The sequence below is a fragment of the Bombus vancouverensis genome, chromosome 2 (assembly GCF_051014615.1).
Source record: "Bombus vancouverensis nearcticus chromosome 2, iyBomVanc1_principal, whole genome shotgun sequence".
In the NCBI taxonomy this organism is placed as follows: Eukaryota; Metazoa; Arthropoda; class Insecta; order Hymenoptera; family Apidae; genus Bombus; species Bombus vancouverensis.
In genome coordinates, this window is record NC_134912.1 from 10499103 (window position 1) to 10519879 (window position 20777).

Consider the following 20777-nt stretch of genomic DNA (forward strand, 5'->3'; position numbering starts at 1 on the left):
CTTTGATACAAACTCTTTCATGAAATAACAACGAGGTATGTATATAGTTTTTATACTACTAAAAACCCGTTATTTTAACAATGTAACAATACCATAGCAATAAGTAGCAAATCCTAGGCGACTGTATATTGCCATAAAACAAAACAAATACGTATACATAATACATAACTCACGATATTCAATTCCTATTTTATCTCAGGCCATTAAACTTTTTGCTTCAACTTTCAAACAAAGTATCTCCGAATTATAGAACTCCCAGATCAAAAATAAACAGATCATCGGATTTTTGAAACTTCGATTCCCATAGCGAACACGCGTATGATCATCCTAATTTCCATGGAGAATCAAGTAATCCTCGATTCCAATTCCCAGAAAAGTAACCTCTCGATATCGAAGTACCTTTTAATAATACCAGAAGAACACGCGAGAATAATACGCGAAAATACGAAGAAAACACGTTGAAACGTATGGAGATAAAAAGCGGGGGACACGATGTCACGCGTTATTCCGATCAAGTGAAACGCGGTCGCTCCTCTCCCCCGAGGACTTACCTCTTCTACGAAAGATCTCTGCTGCATATTGGTCCAGCACATTTTGCACTGGCACACGTCCTTCTCTTTGAAATTCTCAGCCCTTTCTCTGTCTCGGCTGGCGGTAACCTGAGGTGGCGGAGGCGGCACAGGCGGCGGGAGCGGACTAGTCGCGACCTCCAGGCTATCCGAGCTAGAGTTATGACGTCGCGGTGGTGTGATGTTCGTCACGTTCCCTTGCGAGACCTGCTGTTTCATATCGGCTGATCTTCCCGCCGAGTGATCGTTACCATTGCCAGACGACTTTGAGTGTGACGGTGACAGGTAAACGTTCAGCATGCACTTGCTGTTATTCTGCTGCGGCTGAGGCCGTAAGAAATCATCCAGAAGATAAAAGCTCTGCGCCCGGTTGGATCTTGTAGTAGACGTAGTTGCACGCGAATCGTTGCCAATGGACTGCTGTTCCGCTTTACAGATACTCTCGCGATTTGTTCGACCTCGACACTCGTCATCGAATTGATGTCTAGCGGTCACGTGTCTCTCGTCCACGTCTCTATCCGCGCAATCCGCGGTTTCTTGATACAACCTACGGCTAACCTTCGACCTTCCAGCCTGACCGAATTCTCCGTTCTCTCTGTAGATGTCCCGGCTCACACGGGACACACGGGCCGAGTAGGACGTGGGCTGCTGGTAACGCGTCGACTTGCAATTCGACCCACGTAAATCCTCCCGGAAGTGCTCGCCCTCGATCATCGAGACGCTCATGTTATGCGACAGCGAATGTTGAACAGCGTGTGAACTGGTGCCATTCGGAGCCCTTAACAGGGCACCGAGAGACCGCCACTTCCTGTCCTGCTGTCCCGTCGAATTCGACGAGACGGACGATCTGGTCCATTTCCTCTCGTTCCCTGGCGATGTTAGAGCGTTGTTGTTGCCTACCGACCACTTCCGGTCGTTCGTAGGCGAAGTCACCACCGATGGCCACTTTCGTTCGTTCGACGGAGACGCCATCGAGGTGCTCGACCACTTTCGCTCGGACGAGGTCAACACAGCGCCGGTGGCGGAGGTCAACGAGCGATCCGTAGATGAACTGTTCAGTTGATCCTCGCGTTGCTTGGCTTTCCACCAAGATGACGTGGAAGTAAAAAGTATCAGTGCTCCTCGCAGTGGATTCGGATTCTTCGAGGCTCCTTTTGGCGAATATTCTCTATCCTTGATCTTCAAAGAACAATCTTTGTAATTGGTGTCGCATTCGCGATCGCTGAACGCTGACGCGTCACGATCCCAAAGAGCGTTTTTCTGAGCGGCCAATTCCTCCTCATAGTGTAACGTGGCGTTAGTGCTACGTAGACGTGGTCGAATTTTCACGAAACCGTAATCGTTGCTGTCTTGAACGGCCTCTAATGCCTCGATGCGATGTTGAACGGTTCCGGTCGACTGCTGCAACAGAGAAGTCTGACCGGACGAGTATTGATGATGGCTGTTGCTCAGCTGCAAGCTCGGCTGCTGTAAAAGCGTCGAGGTCCTCGCCCTGTGTCCCTCGCTGGCGGTACCGCGTTGCAAACAAGAGAAACTCGCCGAGTGTCGCAGGCTCGAGGGTGGATTTCCCGGTTGACTCACTCCCAACATCTTGCCTCTCTTTGATATTCAGTCTTTTTGATCTCGAGTAGCGAAGAAAGAGAATTTTGTTTCGAACACAAGCGATATTCCTTTCTATTTGCCCCCTTCGTTTTTATGTTTCTTTGTTTCTCCTCTGTTTCGTTCCTCTCTGTCAAATTGGACGGAAGTTGGGACGAAACGACACTTTTCTAACTGAGTATTATTACTCTGGCAGTGATTCTTGCTCTCGATATCCCGGTTTTCTCTGATAACGCGTGAACAATCGACTGGCCTGCAAACGACTTCTTGTTTCGTGTACCTTGTTCGTTCGTGTACATCCTCTCGATAAGATTCTCGTGAACTGGCAGCCGCCAGACGGCTACGTCATCCTCGTCGCTCTCGGTGCCTTTCGTACCGTACAACGACGGTTCGTACGAAATCTGCAACAGAAAGTAGGAACAGGATAGGGGCTAGCAACTCAAAAGAAAAAAAACGGCTACAACAAATCGAAGCGTCGTGAAGCAACGGTTGTGAAAAATGAAATGACGAGGAGGATGAGTCGGAGGAAGGGTGAACGAGATTCTAGGGAACGATGGAAAGACGGGGTGGTGCGGGACGTTCTCTTCCGTTGTGAAATACATGAATGGCATACGGTACGGATAGCCTGTTCGCGTGGCTTCGAAACAGCCAAAGGAAAGAAAAGGAAGAGAGTGAGAGGCAACGACTGTATGAAAAAGAACGGAGAGAGGGACACGAGGCGATTTGATGGAGATCGGCGAAGGATGAAGGTCGTTCTGTGGCCGATGCCTAAGGCCAGGCATCGAGATGTCTACCGATGTGCCCTTCGAAAATTTAATTTTCCTTCCGAGGAAGAACGAACGCGAATTATTAACGTTCATGCAGACTACAATTCTTTTGTACTTTTGAAACAAGCAATATTTTATTATAATTTCTGAAGTTCGGAAATCTTTTTAATTTCAATTCAGAAATTGTAAAAATTTGAAAGCTCGGGCTTTGAAATTTAAATTTTCTTATTTGGAAGGAATTGCAAATTGGTAGACATCCGTAACTTAAAGTACGCCCGATGAATAGTCGATGACAGATATGAGCGAAGTATGTACGTCGTAAAGTATACGTTTACAGCGACATGCTCATCAACTAAAAGTCCGATGCAGCTGCGTTAAAAAGAAGCACTGGAGATACAAGAAAATAACGTAACAAATTCGTGAATAATCATAGGGTAACGGGAACTGACTCAACAAGAAAAATAAAATTCAGGGGCGTCTACGGTGGTTGCTGAATTGGTTTGTAACATTAATCTACACATATAATCGTTTCCTATTTAACCAAGTCTGGACCATAATTAACATAATTAGCATTAGCTTCAGGATCGTGTCTGGTAACCGCTTAAAGGTCCGATATATAATTTAACTCATTGACTCACGTTTTCGTTCATTAGCTATGTATTCAACCAGACTAAAATATTCACTTTTGAAATCTCATTATTCTGTAACGAATGAAAATAATACAAATATTATATGAAAATAATAAAATATTCTGTAACGAATGTAAAACGATAAGTGTAAGTTACAATTTATCTTACATTCGATAGCTTCTAATTTAGTTTGAATATTTGTAACAGCAACACACGTGTTTTCGTTGCATGCGATTTATAATTTTTCACAATTTAGTACGACTGAACGTCGTAAAACAAGCAGTTAACGATACAACGAATTATGTTATCGTCTAACGAGCGTTTATTTAAAAAACAAAAAAGGCGAACGACATGATTTTTTAAAGTTTCCAACATTTTCGTAGATTTTAGTTCAATCCCACTAGAAGGAGAAACGTGGTCATTAAGTTCTCGTGGTTCGGTACACAGGTGCATCTGCAGTGCCATTCTCGATTCTAAGCGAGTCTATATTGCGATACAACACCTACGAGGGACAATTCGACTCGATAAATTGGCGGTAACATACCAATTATCGATCGTGTGGACAAAACTTTGAAATACACGAATAGGGCGTTAAAACGCGATGAATTTTATTAAACACGATAAAAATGAAATAATACGAAAGTACCTTCGTGAAATATAGTATCCCATAATATCCTTCGAAGGAAATTGCTAGTAAAATGCTCCTGTGGATCCCACCGTACTATCTACGTAACAAAATTACCATTCTCTTGTATTTTTGCAGCAAACGTTATAAATGTTAAGCTCGATAAATTTCTTCGTTTTCAAATTCGAGAGATTCGCGTGTAAATTTTAGAATTCGACAGATTCACACTTTCGGATTCTTTCATCTAAAAGTAATTCCACTTCCAAACGTATAAATTTTCGAACTTCCAAATTTAAGCTTTCGTACTTCGAAAATTCGAACTTCTAAATAGAAGATTTTCTACATTTTTAAACATCAATTAAAATTTTGTTCTCAAGATGACAAAATTTCGCCAGGAGCGGTGAATTCGAGGTTTCGGAGGGAGGCGCAATGTTCAACTACGAAACCGAATTCTTTGACTTTAAAGCAGCGGCACGCGGGTTGTCTACCGTGTGTCTATGTAGGTGCAAAGCAGTGAAAGGTTTTTCAAGGCAGGAAAGTAAGTGACACCTACACGTGGCCGTTGTCGATGTAAAAAGGCAAGGCCGTTCGCGCGTAGAAAAGTTCACTGCATTATTGCGAAACTGATCGCCCGTTGCAGAAACAATGACGCCTAATGGAATAAAGGATGTATGCGACGGGAACTTATTCTAATTCAGCAGCACGAGGTCAATCAAACGTTGATAATAAATACGCGAAGAATCGCTTTCTACGCTGTCGCCATTTGAATGAAACACAGCTGCGACGTATTATTCGGAAACTTTTAATCCCACCACGCACAGTAAAGAACAAAATGATGTTTGCACAGAACGTGCAACCAACTCTATCTGCTTCGACTATCATCGTTGTTTCAAGTATTGAGAGACAAAGATGCTTAGAAAAATCGATACGTTTCTTGAAAGAATTAGATTGTTATTACGAACGAATCTGTTGCAAATAAAATAGATGAGTTTATATAGATTTGATACGTTAGTTTCATATACGACATTGTAATAAAAATTGATTTTAAATTACATAATAATTAAGAAGATACGAAATACGCTAAGCGTATTTCTTATATTACTCAAGTACATATTAACTTTTGTTTCAATTGCATATCAGACGAACGTAATATCCACATCGGTATTTACTACACCGTACTTCATTTTTATAATTTATTTATATAATTATATATAATTTATATAATTCAGCGAAACTTTATCAAAAACTAAAACATAATACCATCGCGTTTCATAATCCCTCTCACGGCAACCACATCTGTTTCTTCATCTAAAGAGAAATTTCTTCGTTTAAAGCTTCGTTCGAAACTTCATATTATTCACGATTTTCATGATTATTAAAGTAATTACAATCGACAGCAAGTATAATTATCATCTTGTTGCAATGCATTCTCTCACATTCCGAAGATTTCAACACTCGCAGGAACGAGCAATCTTTTCGTCCTTACGTACGATATTCATGATAAACTGTGCTGGACGCGCAATCGTATCTTTTTAAAAGCAACAAAAAAGCAGAAAAGATATTAACGAAAGTGTGCGTCAACGCGGTACACAGGAACGCGAGAAATTTTCCTTCGTTCCCCGACAACTCTGCGTGCAACGAGGCGAACACGCGTGACTTTCTGCGGCTTAATTCCGACATCCGCTACCTTCGAGACCGCGTCTCGCTTGCAATTCTAATGCAGTCGTTAACTGGCATCGTTTAAGTGGGAAAGCCTTCCTCTCGCTCTCTTTCTCTCTGCCGCTTACACATACGAAAAAAAAAGAGAAGGAAAAGAAATCTGTATTCTCATTACACAACCTAACCCCAACCTCGGTTAAACGTAAAGCCGCGTCTAATTAATCCGTCGACGACTTGACCGAATTTTTTCAGTGGCGCGATGCGGATCATCCTAGAAACCGCAGAACCGTATAGCATTTAGTGCGTGAAAGAGAAGCAGGTAGCTGTAATGCGTCAAACGTCGTCGAAACGAATCCTCGCTCGTGTTCTCGTAGGAAAATTCTAGATACGCGATCGAAAATCGAAGCAGTCGTTGGAACGTGTAAACAAGAGAGAAAGAGGAAAAACGGTGGAGAAAAATGGAAGGGAAACGACGGTTGCATACATTGTAGAACAGAGTTCATGCATATACAAGACGATTCCTTTGTACAGGTAGTTTCAGAGTTGCAGATCTGTAGAGGATGACGAAGAAGAGCATGTACGTTTGAATTTTCATGGATTAAGCTTAATAAAGTAAGGACAAAGAAGAACGTCTGAATTGTCGACTTGCAATGTACACCTAAGTTTGTAAGAATATAGTAAGCGATAATTCAAATACAATTAAAACTTCACTAGGAACAAGAACAAGGAAATAGTTTGACTTTCATACGAAGGAAAAAAAAATATATATATGTACTTGTGCGTACAATTTCTAATTAAAACTCTACCGAGTATTTTACAATAACTTGCTGATCATATTAAATATTTATGCATTTATGAAACATTTATAGGTACGAGATATATAGAATGCAATATAATTATCATAAGTAAAGTATCCGTCGTAATATCTAATGGGAAAATTTGCATAAAGAGCCTAAGTCTACGTATATAAAATAAAACCTTACACCTTACAATATGTAGTAGTCGAAAGAAATCTCTATTCCGGTTTCCTTCCTTTACTTGTGTTCATGAAAAATTTAATTTCCATAAACATCCGCATTCTATCTACATCAACCGTTCCAAACTTTTGCTTCTAAACGTCTTAAGTTACACATTTCGAGTGAATGAAATAAACCAACATCGAACGTTTAACAAACGTAACACGTTCCTCTGGCCATCCGTCCCTACAGCTGCCAATTTAATCTTTATTTATGAAACGATTCACAGACGCGTTTCTCGAAACTCTTAGCTGGCATCGTTCGATCAGTTCGAACGCGACAGTCAAAGAAACAACGATTCCGCGACGATACGCAAAACCTAACCGTCGTATTCGCGCTCTGGATATATCCCGTCAACCCGGTTAACGTAATTGGCCAGAATCTTTGGCCGTGACTAATTACGAACGTAAGTACGAACAGTGTGCACATAAGCGATACGCGATATAGAGGAGAGGTTCTCTTGTCCGTTCTGGCGTTTCTCACCGCCCGCTTGCTCAACACCCTGATTACGAAAGAAATTTGAAAGCTCTTCCTCCGCGGTCAGGGGAGACTGATTAATTTTGAAAGGCGACGAGTTACGTGAACGCGGTCGAGGAAAATGCAAAGGCGATGAGGTTCCCGCGCAACCGACGTTACACCACTTAACACACTAGCGTCACCACCACTTATTTCCTCTTACTTTCACAGCTAGTAGACACACTATGTTTCTCACAATTGTGTGGAAGAGTAGCCAAAATCTACCAACTTCTATATGTACGTAGGTACGAAGTGCTTTAGAAATATTAAATTTAGAATAAAAAAAAAAGAGCAGGATATGTAATTAGAAGGAAAAATGAAAAGCGGAGATAGAAGATTGCGGCAGCAAGATACAGACGTGGAAATGGAACTGAATAGAAAGAATATCGGAAGGAGAACGAGGCACGTGCTGCAACAACGTGAAAAGACAAAAACGCAAGAAGATGTAGACGATGGAAATGGTATTAGGGGCAATAAGACAGAGAATAGAAATCCTTGGGAAAGCAGAGAAGCTAAGGCGGTAAACAAGGAAAGAGACGGAAAAAATAAAGACGTTAAGGGCAATAGTAAGGAACAGAAACCGAAGAGGGAATACAATATTGAACACCGGGAAAGAATCGAATAGGAGGAAGAACAGTAGGTCCTATCGATAGGATGAAGGAGCAAAGAAAGGATTTTAGTAGTAGGATAGATGTTATGTTATACGCGAATGTTGAAATTTTAAAATAGTTTATAAACGGAATGCATACGATACGGATGAAGGTGCAGGTGCAGAACGAAGAGTAAACATAGGAAATAAAGGAAAAATGTACAGCCGGAAATTGGTTCTAAGTTGATAAGCGAGGATATAAATAATAATATATACTATATATACTATAGATTGTAGACTGCAAAACTAATACAGACTATATATAATAAATATATGATAAATAATAATTGAGTTAGTCAAATGGAGACATGTTTCTCGCTTTTGGTTGGAGTTGAAACGATCTTAAAATGTATTCAAAATGGGACAGAATGATTAGCTCTTCGTGTAACGTTAGATTATAATCTGTGACCAAATTTACTTATTTCTAACTTTTGAACGGCGTTGTAGTCGGACTGCAGTATTCAGACTGCCAATAGGCTGCCTATTTTAACGATTCCTGTGCCGCAATGCTTTTGCAGCGATCATCTACACGCAGACGTTCGAGACCCCTTTTACTTCTTTCTCTATTTAAAAACGTCGGGACGACGATGACTAAGAATTCGTTTGTTTTATTTTATTTCACTTCTGCGAATACTAAACGCTTTTTGCTTTAACAAACAGCATGAAATTGAAACAAGGAATGGCATACATTAATAACATTTATTCGAATTATCGAAAATGCTTTTACAAATATACTTTATGACCATAAAAGATGAGCACAACTCATCGACAAATAATTTCGCTACCTTTTTTCCACCCTTTAAAGCCGAATCGCTTTTGAAGCGCCCTAAAAGTCCTTTTAACGAACGAGCACACGTTTCGCGCGATAATTAGAAACGCAGAGTTTCCCTGCAACAATACAACGAAGAGGACAGAACCATCCCTGCTTGCTTAATTTCATCAAGCCTGTCGGAGCCATATTGAGAAACTCAATTTTCTACTCCGATGTTCAGACTCCATTCGATCCCATTCAAACCTACCCATCGTTTTAAAACTTCAAAATAACGACGCTATGCACTTTTTTCCTTTGAAAGTTTCGTCAAGCATTAAATTAAACCTCGAAAGCTTCACAAAGATGGATATGACTGAACAAATAACTACGCGCAGCTAGCACACATCTGTTCGCGAAACTAACTCACTTCAATCGATATGTGTACTTACAGGGTATTTCAGAGTATCGACTGAACAAATTTTCCTCCAAATATTTTGTAGGTTACTGGTAATTAGTATGATCAGATACAATACCTGGCCTTGGTTCATTTCTTGTCGTAGATCTTCGAACGTTTATACTTAGAAATATTAATTATCACAAATTCCTGATCGAAGTACTCACGAAAGATTCGAATATATTTTATTAAAACGTGTTGCACTTGAAAGCATAATCCAAATTTTTCAAAGTACCAACCTATCTCTACTTATTTGAAAATACGAATGAAACGTTCGAAGCTTCACGGTCAGACTCTAATCGAAGTTAATTCCGTCCCTAGGTGTAGTAAATGTGGTAGGTGTAGCACAGGTGTAGTAGACGTACGTGTAAGTATATGTATTCACGAATTGAATAAAACCAAGGAAATCATGATTATAAGTTTGGCATAGCGTTTCACACTTTCGTTTCGAGCAAACTGCAAACAGGGGATTTCCAACTCGTCGAGCCGTGTCGTCGAGGATCCCCTGGAAAGCGGATCGGACGATGAGCACACGCAAGAACCAAGCCGTTCCATGCTCGTCGATGGTACAAACCATATTTTTCCCTTTCTTAATGAAATAGCAACGTCGACCGACTAAAATCGGCATATTACCAACTGTAAGAGCGGTCGTGCCATGCGAATATCCCGTGTGCTATATGCTCGGATTCGACTGGAAACTTGGAAACGATAATTGGTCGAGGTAATTAGAAACCATAAAGATAAGTAGCGTAACGAGCAATGGCGGATAGCCGCGAGTTGCGAGACGATTCAGACAGACGTGATAGTTCTGTCAATGAGGAATATTAATCCCTCGAGATTCGTGCTTCCCCTTATCTAATTGGCAAAAAATGATCGATCCTCTTTTCACTTTCTTTGCTCGAATGGAATTGCTTTTTAGTTATATGATAACACGTTATGATATATAATTGTGTATTGTTATATTGCACGTTTTTAATACAATAGATGTAACAAATTTAATATATCTACGAAAGACAATTCTTTGTTAGTATAAAGCTAGCTAATAGTTTAATTACGTATAATGAATGTTACAAAGTATAATCTAATGCACGTAATTCGCGATGTTACAGCTTTTCTAAATGATATTTTGCCTTTTTAAATATACATTATAAGCTAACCGTTCGATTTACTGGAAATATAATATTAACGTTTGCGATTTTCGAAATTATCATTAACATATACGATGGAAATTATTGAAAATCCAAAGTATAGATTTATCGTCTCAAAATACCACACACGTTGCTTGCTTTAATTATATCGAATGAAACTAGATTAAACGAACCGTAGATAAAAAATGATACACAATATGAAACAGGCTTAAGCATTACGAATTAAAAAAGGGCTGTCGTTTGCGAAAGAGGCAGAGACATGTCTCGTTGCGACAGAGCTTGAGCTTAGGTCACGCGATGCGAACCTCATGGAACTCGATTGATTATGTTGAACGCGTGACACCATATTGTCGCGCGCTTTCGAGGTAATTCCACGGCGGCCTCTGTGAATGTGTGATACGCGGCCTGATATGCAGACTTCCGATCGATATACCACTCCGTTAAACGACGAAAGCACCATACAATACATCTAAGAATGGCAACTTCGATCTTTTTAAATTCTCAAGACCGGCTACGTGCTTCTACTTTAATTTCAATTTTATCGATGGAAAATTTCTAGTAAGAATAATTTCTATTAGATTTTATCAAATCTAACGCTCATTTAACGCTTTCGTCTATCAATCTTTTCCACGTCTACCAAAGAAACGTTAGAAACTATAATTATGCAAATTTCTAAAATTATACTTGTAGAGCGACGTTTGTAGAAAATAAAAAGCATCAACGAGCATCAGATTCGTTGTCGGTTAAAAGCGAAAACAGCTGAAAAACCCATTCACGTGTAATGCAGAGCTGAAAAGGAGACAAGAGGGGTATATGAGTACTCCGTTCGTCATTCCGGTTAATAATACTGCAGGGGATCTTTACCAGTCTGCATCATGCCGAGGTATCATGGCTTGTGATAACGCGCTTCATCTTCTGCAGTTTGCACGCGCCATCTCCACGCGTAAACTCCACGCGTAGATTCTGCACACGTGTGCTTCTATTATGCCGCTTTAATACACAACGAGAGGCATGCTATCATTAGCTGCGTTCTATTTAAAAGACAAAACAGATCTTCATCTAGGATTGTCTTTCGATTCATAAAAATTTGCATCAACATCCGCCGTCTAACAGTAAAGTATCATTTTCGGGGAATATTGTATTCTACCTTCGCCTACCATATTTCCTAAAATAAGCTACAGTCAAAAATACACATAAGATTGACACGGACCATTATTCCTTCTGCTCGTCTTCTTTCCAAGCCTGCGTTCTATTTACCAAGAACGTAGTCGTTGATGCCCAATCTATTTAATCTGTGATCACAGATCTAGGATACGATCGGCTCCAATCAAAGGCAAGCGGAGGCGGAGTCGCGTCGAGCAAATTACGCGTAGAAGAACAACAAATAAAGCGTGCCAAACGATCTTATCGACGGAAAGATCGTACGAAGTATAGATAATGGTTGCAGGGAATTCACCATTGTATCGGTTGTATTGTACGTGATAGGTTCGAGGAACGATCGAGACGAAGTCTCGTTGAATATTATTATCCCAGTTCTCGTTAATTCATCCATCTGAAAAACGAGTGTCTCGATCAACGTGAAGCAAGACAATGGTATAATAACAGTGTGGGAAAGGTCCTGCAGCAAAGTTGGCGCGTCGACGATGAGTCGGCACACGTTTTATCCTAACGTGTGCAGTGTATCGGTTGAGAACAGCTAATTACAAACGACGAGGCGCGGTGAAACTTTTAATTCCCGAATTATGCACTCCCGACACCTGACTCTGAAACTCTATTCGGAATTACGCAGTGACTACGGTGTGCTTCTCGGTGGATTCCATGTAAACCCGCGATTCGACGTCAATCTGATACTATTCTTCTCTTTTTTTCTATCTTTCAGGAATTCTTCAATTGCGAAGGAAAGACGAAATTGTTATCGATTATACGTAATTTTCCCTTTCCATATTTTCTTTCCTTCTTATTCGTGTTTTAAATAAAGAATTAGTATAGCGGTTTATTCAGCTTCGTTCTTTACAATCATCTGAAAATTAGGAGACTAATAACTAGGGAAAGTTTGGGAACGAATATCACCAGGTTTCATATTGTTACTGGTCATAGTCTCGAAAGATTCATCCTGAAAGACTCGATATAAAGGCAGTTAGTAATTCGTCACGAATCATTTGGCTACTACTTTTTATATGCACTTTTACATTTTTATGAACATAACTAAAGAAATAGAATTTAAATAGAAATTTGTATATCATCTACCAAGTACAATATTATAATAAAATATTCCAATAAATTTTTCGCGTTACGTACATTTCGTTGCACTTTCAAATTTTCCATAAGTGTATAAAAATCCACAGTCTACTAATTATTCGAACGCGTTTACAGTCTGACTGCCTGTGTATCTTCTACTTAAACATTCGTGGTACATACAATAGAAAAATACTTGGCGATAAAGTGCACACAAAAATGCAGTTAATCTACGATCAGTCTGTGTCGTGCGAACCCATAGAATCCGTTAGAATCCCGCTAACGAATCGGGCGAGCACGTGATGTACACGAACATGCAGGTCGTAAGCCGGTATCGATTTCGCGGGTGGCAAATTATTTTCTTCTTTTGTCGAGGACGTTGGTCGCGAAAGGGATGAAACGGGTGGGGTGCGATGAAGGATAGAGACTGAGGTCAAAGTACGTTCGCGGTGAAAATCCATTAACGCGGCCAAGTAAAATGAAAAATATCCACGTTAGACGTCGATCCATGTAATTACGGCGTAATTACGTTATTACACCGCAGGATGTCCTCGGGGATGTCGAACTTGAACAGCGATACTCGTAATCGACGAGGTACAATAAAAGACGAACAAATTGTACGCACGATGTCAATTTGTTAGAAGATTTAAAAAACGATGTGTTGCGATAACAGTTCCGTGAGACTGGGAAAAAAGGTGTCTCAAGCGGATTTTGTGTAGCTTTTTATTTATCGGTTATTATGTGTTACTTGCGTGATTGATTTTAGAAGAGAAAGTGCATACTTAGATGGTTATAAGACTAATTTAGGGGCAGAATACGAAACGATACTTGTACGATACGTGTAGTATCTACTTAATAGAGTAAAGTAGATCACTCGTCTCTTGGTTAATGTTGGGAAATTTACAAGAAGTAGTATTATAAATTACACAGGTAGTCATTAAGTTATATAGGTATCGGCTAACAGTATAAAATTTCGAAACGCGTATTTTCCAAATTATCATGAAAATAAAGATTCCTAAGCTTTCACAGGCTCGATCTTACCGATTATGGGTTAAGAAGACGAGAGACTCGTATACTCACACAAGAGAGCGCCGAATATATTAAGAAATATCGTATCTGGCTTGTGAATGGAACAATTTGCTCCTACGTTTCGTTCGAAAAGATCAAGAACCCAGGATACATAAAATCAGTATCTTGATATTTATCTCATGAGAATCACGCGTCATTACATACATATATGATACATCAGGATATACATACGGGTGGAAAGTTTAATCAGAAACTAAAAAAGTTTCGTTCCAATAAACAGAGTTCGGACAAATTGCACGAACACAAAATCGAATTACGTGAATTCAAGTAAAACTGACTAATCAGAGGTTTAACCAATTTTCATTGTTTGCAATCGAAGCACGGTGCATCGAATCCGGTTCGACGTCGGCGAAAGAACAGGATAGCGAGCTCGTCTTATCCAAAGTTTCTAAAATAACTGCACGATAAACGGCCCATAATGTTACGCTTCATGATCGGTAACCATCTAGAGCGCTATACCGCGCACGTATAACCGATCGTTAACCGAAAATTCGCGGTTGTAACCTACTCTAATTTTCAGGTTCGTTTTACACGTGTCCAACTCGAGCCTGAGCCGCTATCGCATACGAATGATCGGCGACGAACGCGCCGCAACGATTATTATGCGGGATCCTCGCGGCGCGGTCAGAATTTCCAGCGATGTATCCGCTAATCAATAACCTAGAGTACGCCGCATGAACCCTCCTATGCCGCCCGTGACCGAACTTGACCGATCCTGTTCGCCGGAAACCCGCCTCTGCGTATTCGCGTCAATGTGCGCGCTAGATCTCTCGTCGAGGTGAACGACTCGGATGACAGAATCGGGGACGGTCGAATTGCAAAATCTGTTTTCGCCAATAAAAATCTACGTTAAATCTACGTAAAAATCAAACGTCAAGTTAATCGCTCAACGCACATACTCCTGGCACAAACACTTTTCAGTTTATGTAATTGTTTTAGCTATTGATCTTTTTAAATTCAACATACAATGTGTTATTCGTTAATCTGTTAACTGGCGGACTTTAGTTTGAAACATACCTTACGGGGTGCGCAGTTAAAACGAAGCAATGACGAGTATACACGTCGAACACAGGGCAAATGTTACTATTATAAATTTTAGGAAGAAAGTAAAATAAAACGAGGAAAGATTCCATTTTTGTCCGATAAAAAATTAACAATTCATCGTTGAAAAAGTATACAATTCGTAAAGAAGAAAAATTCAATAAAAAGGATTTAACAAGTTCAACCGATTTCAGTGTGGTATTTTTCAAAGTAAGCAAAAAAAGCAATTGTTTTATCATACAAAGTGGCACTTCGCAGGTCGAGCACCAGTAACGTGACTCCTTACGGATTTCATTTTTTGACCGGACGGCACATCTTCGAAGTGGCTTGCTTTTGATGGTATGGCTGGTATAAAGTTATACGAGCTGATATAAAACACAAAACAATTCGGGGAATAGCCGATATACGCAACAAAGTACACAAAACAATTCGGGGAATAACCGATGTACGCACCAAAGGGAATAATCAAATACTCAAACTTATTTTTATAAAATACATAATAGGTTTACTGGAAGTATAAAAGAAACATACTATTAAATGTCATATATATTACTTTTTACTAAAATTTTGAATTTTTATAGTAAGTGGTAATTTTTTATTTCACACGACGAATATACGCGTCAGCCGCACCGAAGTAAAGTTTTGGATTGACGTGTATACACGTCGAACGCAGTTAACCGCTTGAATTATGTATATCCTTCGTAAAAAATTTTATTTATAGCTATTGTTTACTTTAAGAGAGAATTTATTCGTCCCCTTCCTTTGATTTATTAACCGGTCGTACGTAAAACACGTACGTAAATAATTTTACGTGGTAGAATAATATGTAGATATTTTATAATATGCTTCCTGTTCTCTAGACTTAAGACGGTAACTAATTATTTTTTCTACATGTAAATTGCATACCGTCGGTCATAAAATGACATACTTTTGTTACACAGATTTCTAAAACAGAATGCAACGCGCGATAGTTAAATTTACGAGCGCGTTATATCATGGTACGTTTCATAGAATACGAATTACGAACCGAAATTCTCTGCCGGAGGAGGAAGCATTAACACAGAAACGACGATTCGTAGACACCAAACCACGATACGGTAGAAATCCCCGAGTAAGCAGAGCGTACATGTCAGTAGCCGTTAGAAGCTGAAAAATGAACGAGTGTCTCGAAGGAAGGGTGTATGTGTAGCGTTTGTTGCGGTGAAAACGTTATGGTTAACGTGGCACGCTTCTGGAGTTTAGGTTTCTCGAGTAGGGCACAATGCGTGCATATGCTCCTCACGTGAGTAACGTAAGACGAGTAATGCAGCTTGTGAAAAGCAGCTCGCAAAGCTGAAGGATTTGCGTTACATCTTTTTCTTTCATGCATTATGTTTGAGGCTCAAGGCTGTCTCTGACATCTTCATCGCGCAATTCTATATTCTACATGATTCGACATGTAGATGCGATGTTTTTTAACAATAACAAGTACTCGTGTACTGTACCATTACGTTCAATATTGGTTACTATCGAGCCGTGATCAGTCAGACTACCCATCAACTTTCTAACTCTGTACAGCAGATGCGACAGTTTCATCGATAACGAAAATACCTGTGATCTATCTTTGTAATTGTGTCACCGTACACGGACCTATTGCACCATAATCAATCAAATCTACCTACCAATCTGTCTACCCCTGGTACAATGGATGCAAAATTTTGCCAATAACGAAACCGTTCGTTCTATCTTCGTGATTGCATCAGAGAAAGTGAACCTATTACAACATGATCCACTACGCTTACACTTTACTATGCCAGCTCTGCACAGTAGATACGACAATTTCGTTAATAACAAAAATTCATACGTTTTCGTTTTTGCCATCATATCGTAAAACGTAGGCCCATTATATTTATTATCAAACAGATCCGCATTCTTTCTACTCGCATATTCATTTATCTTTGCATAATACATATTGCACGGCGCTAGATAGAAGATCATTGAAGAGTATCTACCTTAATTTTATTTCTAAGAGTAAAACTTTTAATGACAGAATATTTTCGACAGTCGACATAGTCACTCTGTCCCCATCGGTCCAGAAGTTTATGCTTCGTCAAACATACTTGGAAAGGATACTCGATACGTCAGGTGGACGTATCTATGTGTAATACAAAGGCATGAGATAACGGACAGGACCGACGGAGGATGTTTGTCTGATTGACGTGGACAACGAGATTCTTATCTCCATAGGAGGGCCATTGTTGCCCGTGATGTCGAACGGAGACGTCTATTTATCTAATTAATACAATAATATAATTAGATCTAATTGTTGTATATGAATATGAATAATCGTCAAACGTATATTTTTGTTATAAATACACGTGATAACCTATCACGGATAACCAATCAAATCTATATTTCTTCTAAAAATTCTCTTGCCAAATTTGTATGGTAAGCACCGAGGAGTAAATGCGCCTACACCCGCGTGATAAACATAGAATTACACGAACGAAGGACACGTTTTCTTTTCTTATGGTACCCCTTCCCATCTTACGCTATCCGGTAGACTTAACCATGAATAGATCTTGATCGCGAAGAAGGAAGAAGAAGCTGCTGATGGTGGAAGTTATCTTCTCTGTAACGAGGCAAAGTCCTTCGGATGTCTCCGGTTACAGCGTGCTTCGCTATCTTCGAGTTAGATACGCAGCTGTTTACATATATTCCAAGACTGGAAGGGTTGTATCAACTTTATCGCACACGGTAGTAACTACGACGCAACGAAACCGTCTCTTCCTGGTCAATCCGATGGTTCAGCTAAACGTTAAACCATCCGCCATCGGTAATGCTGTATTTATTTGAGAAGATGCCGCGAGGATAAGCCAACGAATAATTAGCCGCATCTGCGATATTTCGTTCCCGACGTTTGCAATATATTTACAATCCACGGAAATGAGCTACGCCTACACACAACCGTTATAGGGAAACAAGCTAGAAACATGCGCACCATGCATAAATGTAGGCAGACTTCTATAAATGAATTTCTCGGAAGCGAAACTGATCAACTGCGTGTTTTATTAATTTCTTGATTTCGTTACAGAAGTACACGATTGATATTCGATTACGAAGAAACAAGTAACTTACTTCCGCAAGTGCGCACGTCGTAAGAAGAACAGTTCAACGTAGATAAAATTGTAGATCAATAATGGATTATGTAACTTACAATTTTTCATTCGTCAATTAACTAATTATTATTATTTAGCTTCTAGTTATTAGCGTCTAGATAATCGTGGGAGAATTTTTCCTAAAAGAAATCACAAAGATATAAGAAATTAAAAAATCAAAATTCCTTATAAAACGCGATTCAAAAATACAAAAATGCAGAACACTTCCGTTTTTTACCCTGCATTCTCTACCATCGTTGTCACAGCGCTACAACCGGATACATAATCTAAAAGTTTCTCCGTCAATTTTTCTAATCTATCCGCGATCTGAGAAGCTTCTGACACGATCCATCCTCTTACTTTATTTAAATAAGAATAAAAAAATATTGAAATAATTCTGCACGCTGTAGACAAAGATCTCGGATAAATGGTAATAAGAAAAGGGACCGTGAACGCGTTTCAACTGCGTGGCGATTCGCAATCTGGCACGAGATACGTTCAAAGGAATCGAGCGTGTATCGTGGATGCAGCATCTGCCTTTCTACCAGATAATGATGCCTCGTCGCGATATTCCGCGGGATGCTTTTAAAACGACGCTGCTGAACACGCAACCAAGTCCAAATACGCCGGCTGGTAAACGCGGTGAAGCCAATTATACGTACCGATTCATGGCGTGGCTACGGTGAAAAAGAAAGCAGAGGGAGTGGAACGTAGGGACGGCGCCGGGTGAACACAGAAAAGTGGAGCTTATTAAAGAGAAAAGGTCAACAAGGTGGAAAGGAAAAAAGGAGTAAACCAGAACTCCCTCGCACAATCGTTTACTAACTAACGATACTAATATTTAATGAATTGACGAGCGACAAGTTGTAGATTGTAAATTTCTCTTTTATAATTTCATCTATTTTATCATCGAACATTGTGTTTCGATTACGATATTGTCCAGAAACATTTGGACAGCTGATGCGATTCGATCAACAGGTTGATACTTTTCTTACATTCTATATCGTGCTCTATCTTTCACATATTTTATTTTCACCATTTTATATTGTTATATTATTCGTGTATCTTGAATTATCACTCGCTTTTAACCATTTCTTTTAGAAATATCTATTTACCGAATACAATTGCTTAAGACAAGCAATTTCAAAAGAGTCTCTTTCGAAATGTATTTGCAATAATCATTTTTAATTATTATGGACGATAGCGTACGCAAGAGAATCGTTCGGTATCGTTCATTTTTTCGGTAATAATATTAGCTCGATTGTGCGAGAGGACTGTGAGATGAGCGAAAAAGGGAGATACGAAAAGAGAAAGAAGAAATACGAAAAAGAAAAGACGCGTGCCAAAAATAAAGAAAGCGTAAACTTTTATATAATTAAGGACTTTACGAATTACGATCATTAATTACCGATACATCGTTAATGTAGCTTCGACGATCATTAGCTTGCGGTGTGCGTGCACGCCGATCCTTTGTTACTGATTGGCGTGTTAATTATATCGCTGCTGATTCTGACATACGTGAGGTATAGAACGCATATGAGAGCCGTGACTGGCAACTTGGTGAAAATTGTCTATCAGTAGGAGGAAATTAAGATACGGAATAACGAAATAATTTATATTGTACCGCGTGGATGAAAGTACTGTTACGTATACTGTGTACGGAATAGCGTAAACCTAATCGACGATTCGAAACGATGGTCGTGCGTAATTAGTTAGGCCGATTGAATTTTTGTGGCATACTGTTTTTAAGATTTCAAATCATCCTCGATCAGATTATACAAATTTTGTTCTACATATTTATACATTCAAATTATGAAATAATGAAATAACGTAGAAATCTAAGATTTTCTAAGTCGATGGCAAAAATCTATCTTATCATTGATTCGTTTCATAAACGCGAGAGATATTACAAACTAGGCAGCAACGTTGCGACTGTCACGAAGTTAGTTGCGTTTTAATAGCGTCATTCATCTTTCAAGATCTCTCAAGATGGCTACATTCGCTATTTTTCATTGCTTTACGTTCATAACCGATTGTACAAGAAATTCATTTCTTTTTCTCCTTTTGCCCCGTCTGGTGTCACTCCGTGGCGTTAATGCGCGATAAGAACGATGGGATGACCATTCAAATTCACCACAGATAGTTAGAGGAAGCGCAATCTCTAGCTTGACGCGCTTCGACGCCAACAATCGTCTTTCCTATAAAAATATTCTCGTAATTTAACGCGATTTCAAGAAAAAAAAAAATTCGATAAAATGCCTGGCGATTGAAATGCGATTTGGTATACAAGACGCGGTGAATCGTACATTTGAATATCGTCGAAGAAACCTTTTGTCGAACCCTTAATTGCGGCAAGGACACGTCGTGCGACGCCCATGAACTTAGAAAGCTTCTCATCTCAAGGCGATCTTTGAGTTTTATAACTGTATTGAATTTTGTGCGTCATGCTTCTGACTTTCTCTATTGTGAAGCGGAAGAATCGAAGGAAACGAGTTTGAGAACTTTAAGCATTCGAAGTTTTAGAAACTGAACGACAGAAAGTATTTAAATGCGCGAAGTAAATGAAATTTTAATTTTAATAGAAAAGTATAGGAAAAGTAGATAAATAGCACAGGAGAATAATTACGTAAATTAATAAAAGAATTTGAAGGAAAAATAAATGTTCAATCGTACAATCTTATATTTTACGATATTCTATCTGATTCAAACAGAAGAAACGCAAATATTTTCTTTCATTTTAATTATTAAATTTAAAAATTAGTGATTAAACAAGCGACAGTTGGACTCGTTTTCACACTCATTTTTTATTTTACGATGTCCACGATTAACATTGCGATGTTTTAAAATTTGTCATTATCGAAGCATTTGACGTTCTCATAAATAAGGACGAAGA

The 20777-nt window shown here is 39.3% G+C and overlaps 1 protein-coding gene across 3 annotated transcripts in view; it reads right to left on the minus strand.

Moving 5' to 3' along the window:
* The window catches only part of LOC117163227 (uncharacterized), a 267579-nt gene that overhangs the window by 192700 nt on the left and 54102 nt on the right, over positions 1–20777 (minus strand). For all 3 annotated transcript variants that reach the window (XM_076627864.1, XM_033345308.2, XM_033345307.2), the window contains exon 2: positions 552–2569. In XM_076627864.1, coding sequence (XP_076483979.1) covers positions 552–2159 — 1608 coding nt within the window. In that variant the 5' untranslated portion in view covers positions 2160–2569. The remainder of the gene's footprint in view (positions 1–551; positions 2570–20777) is intronic.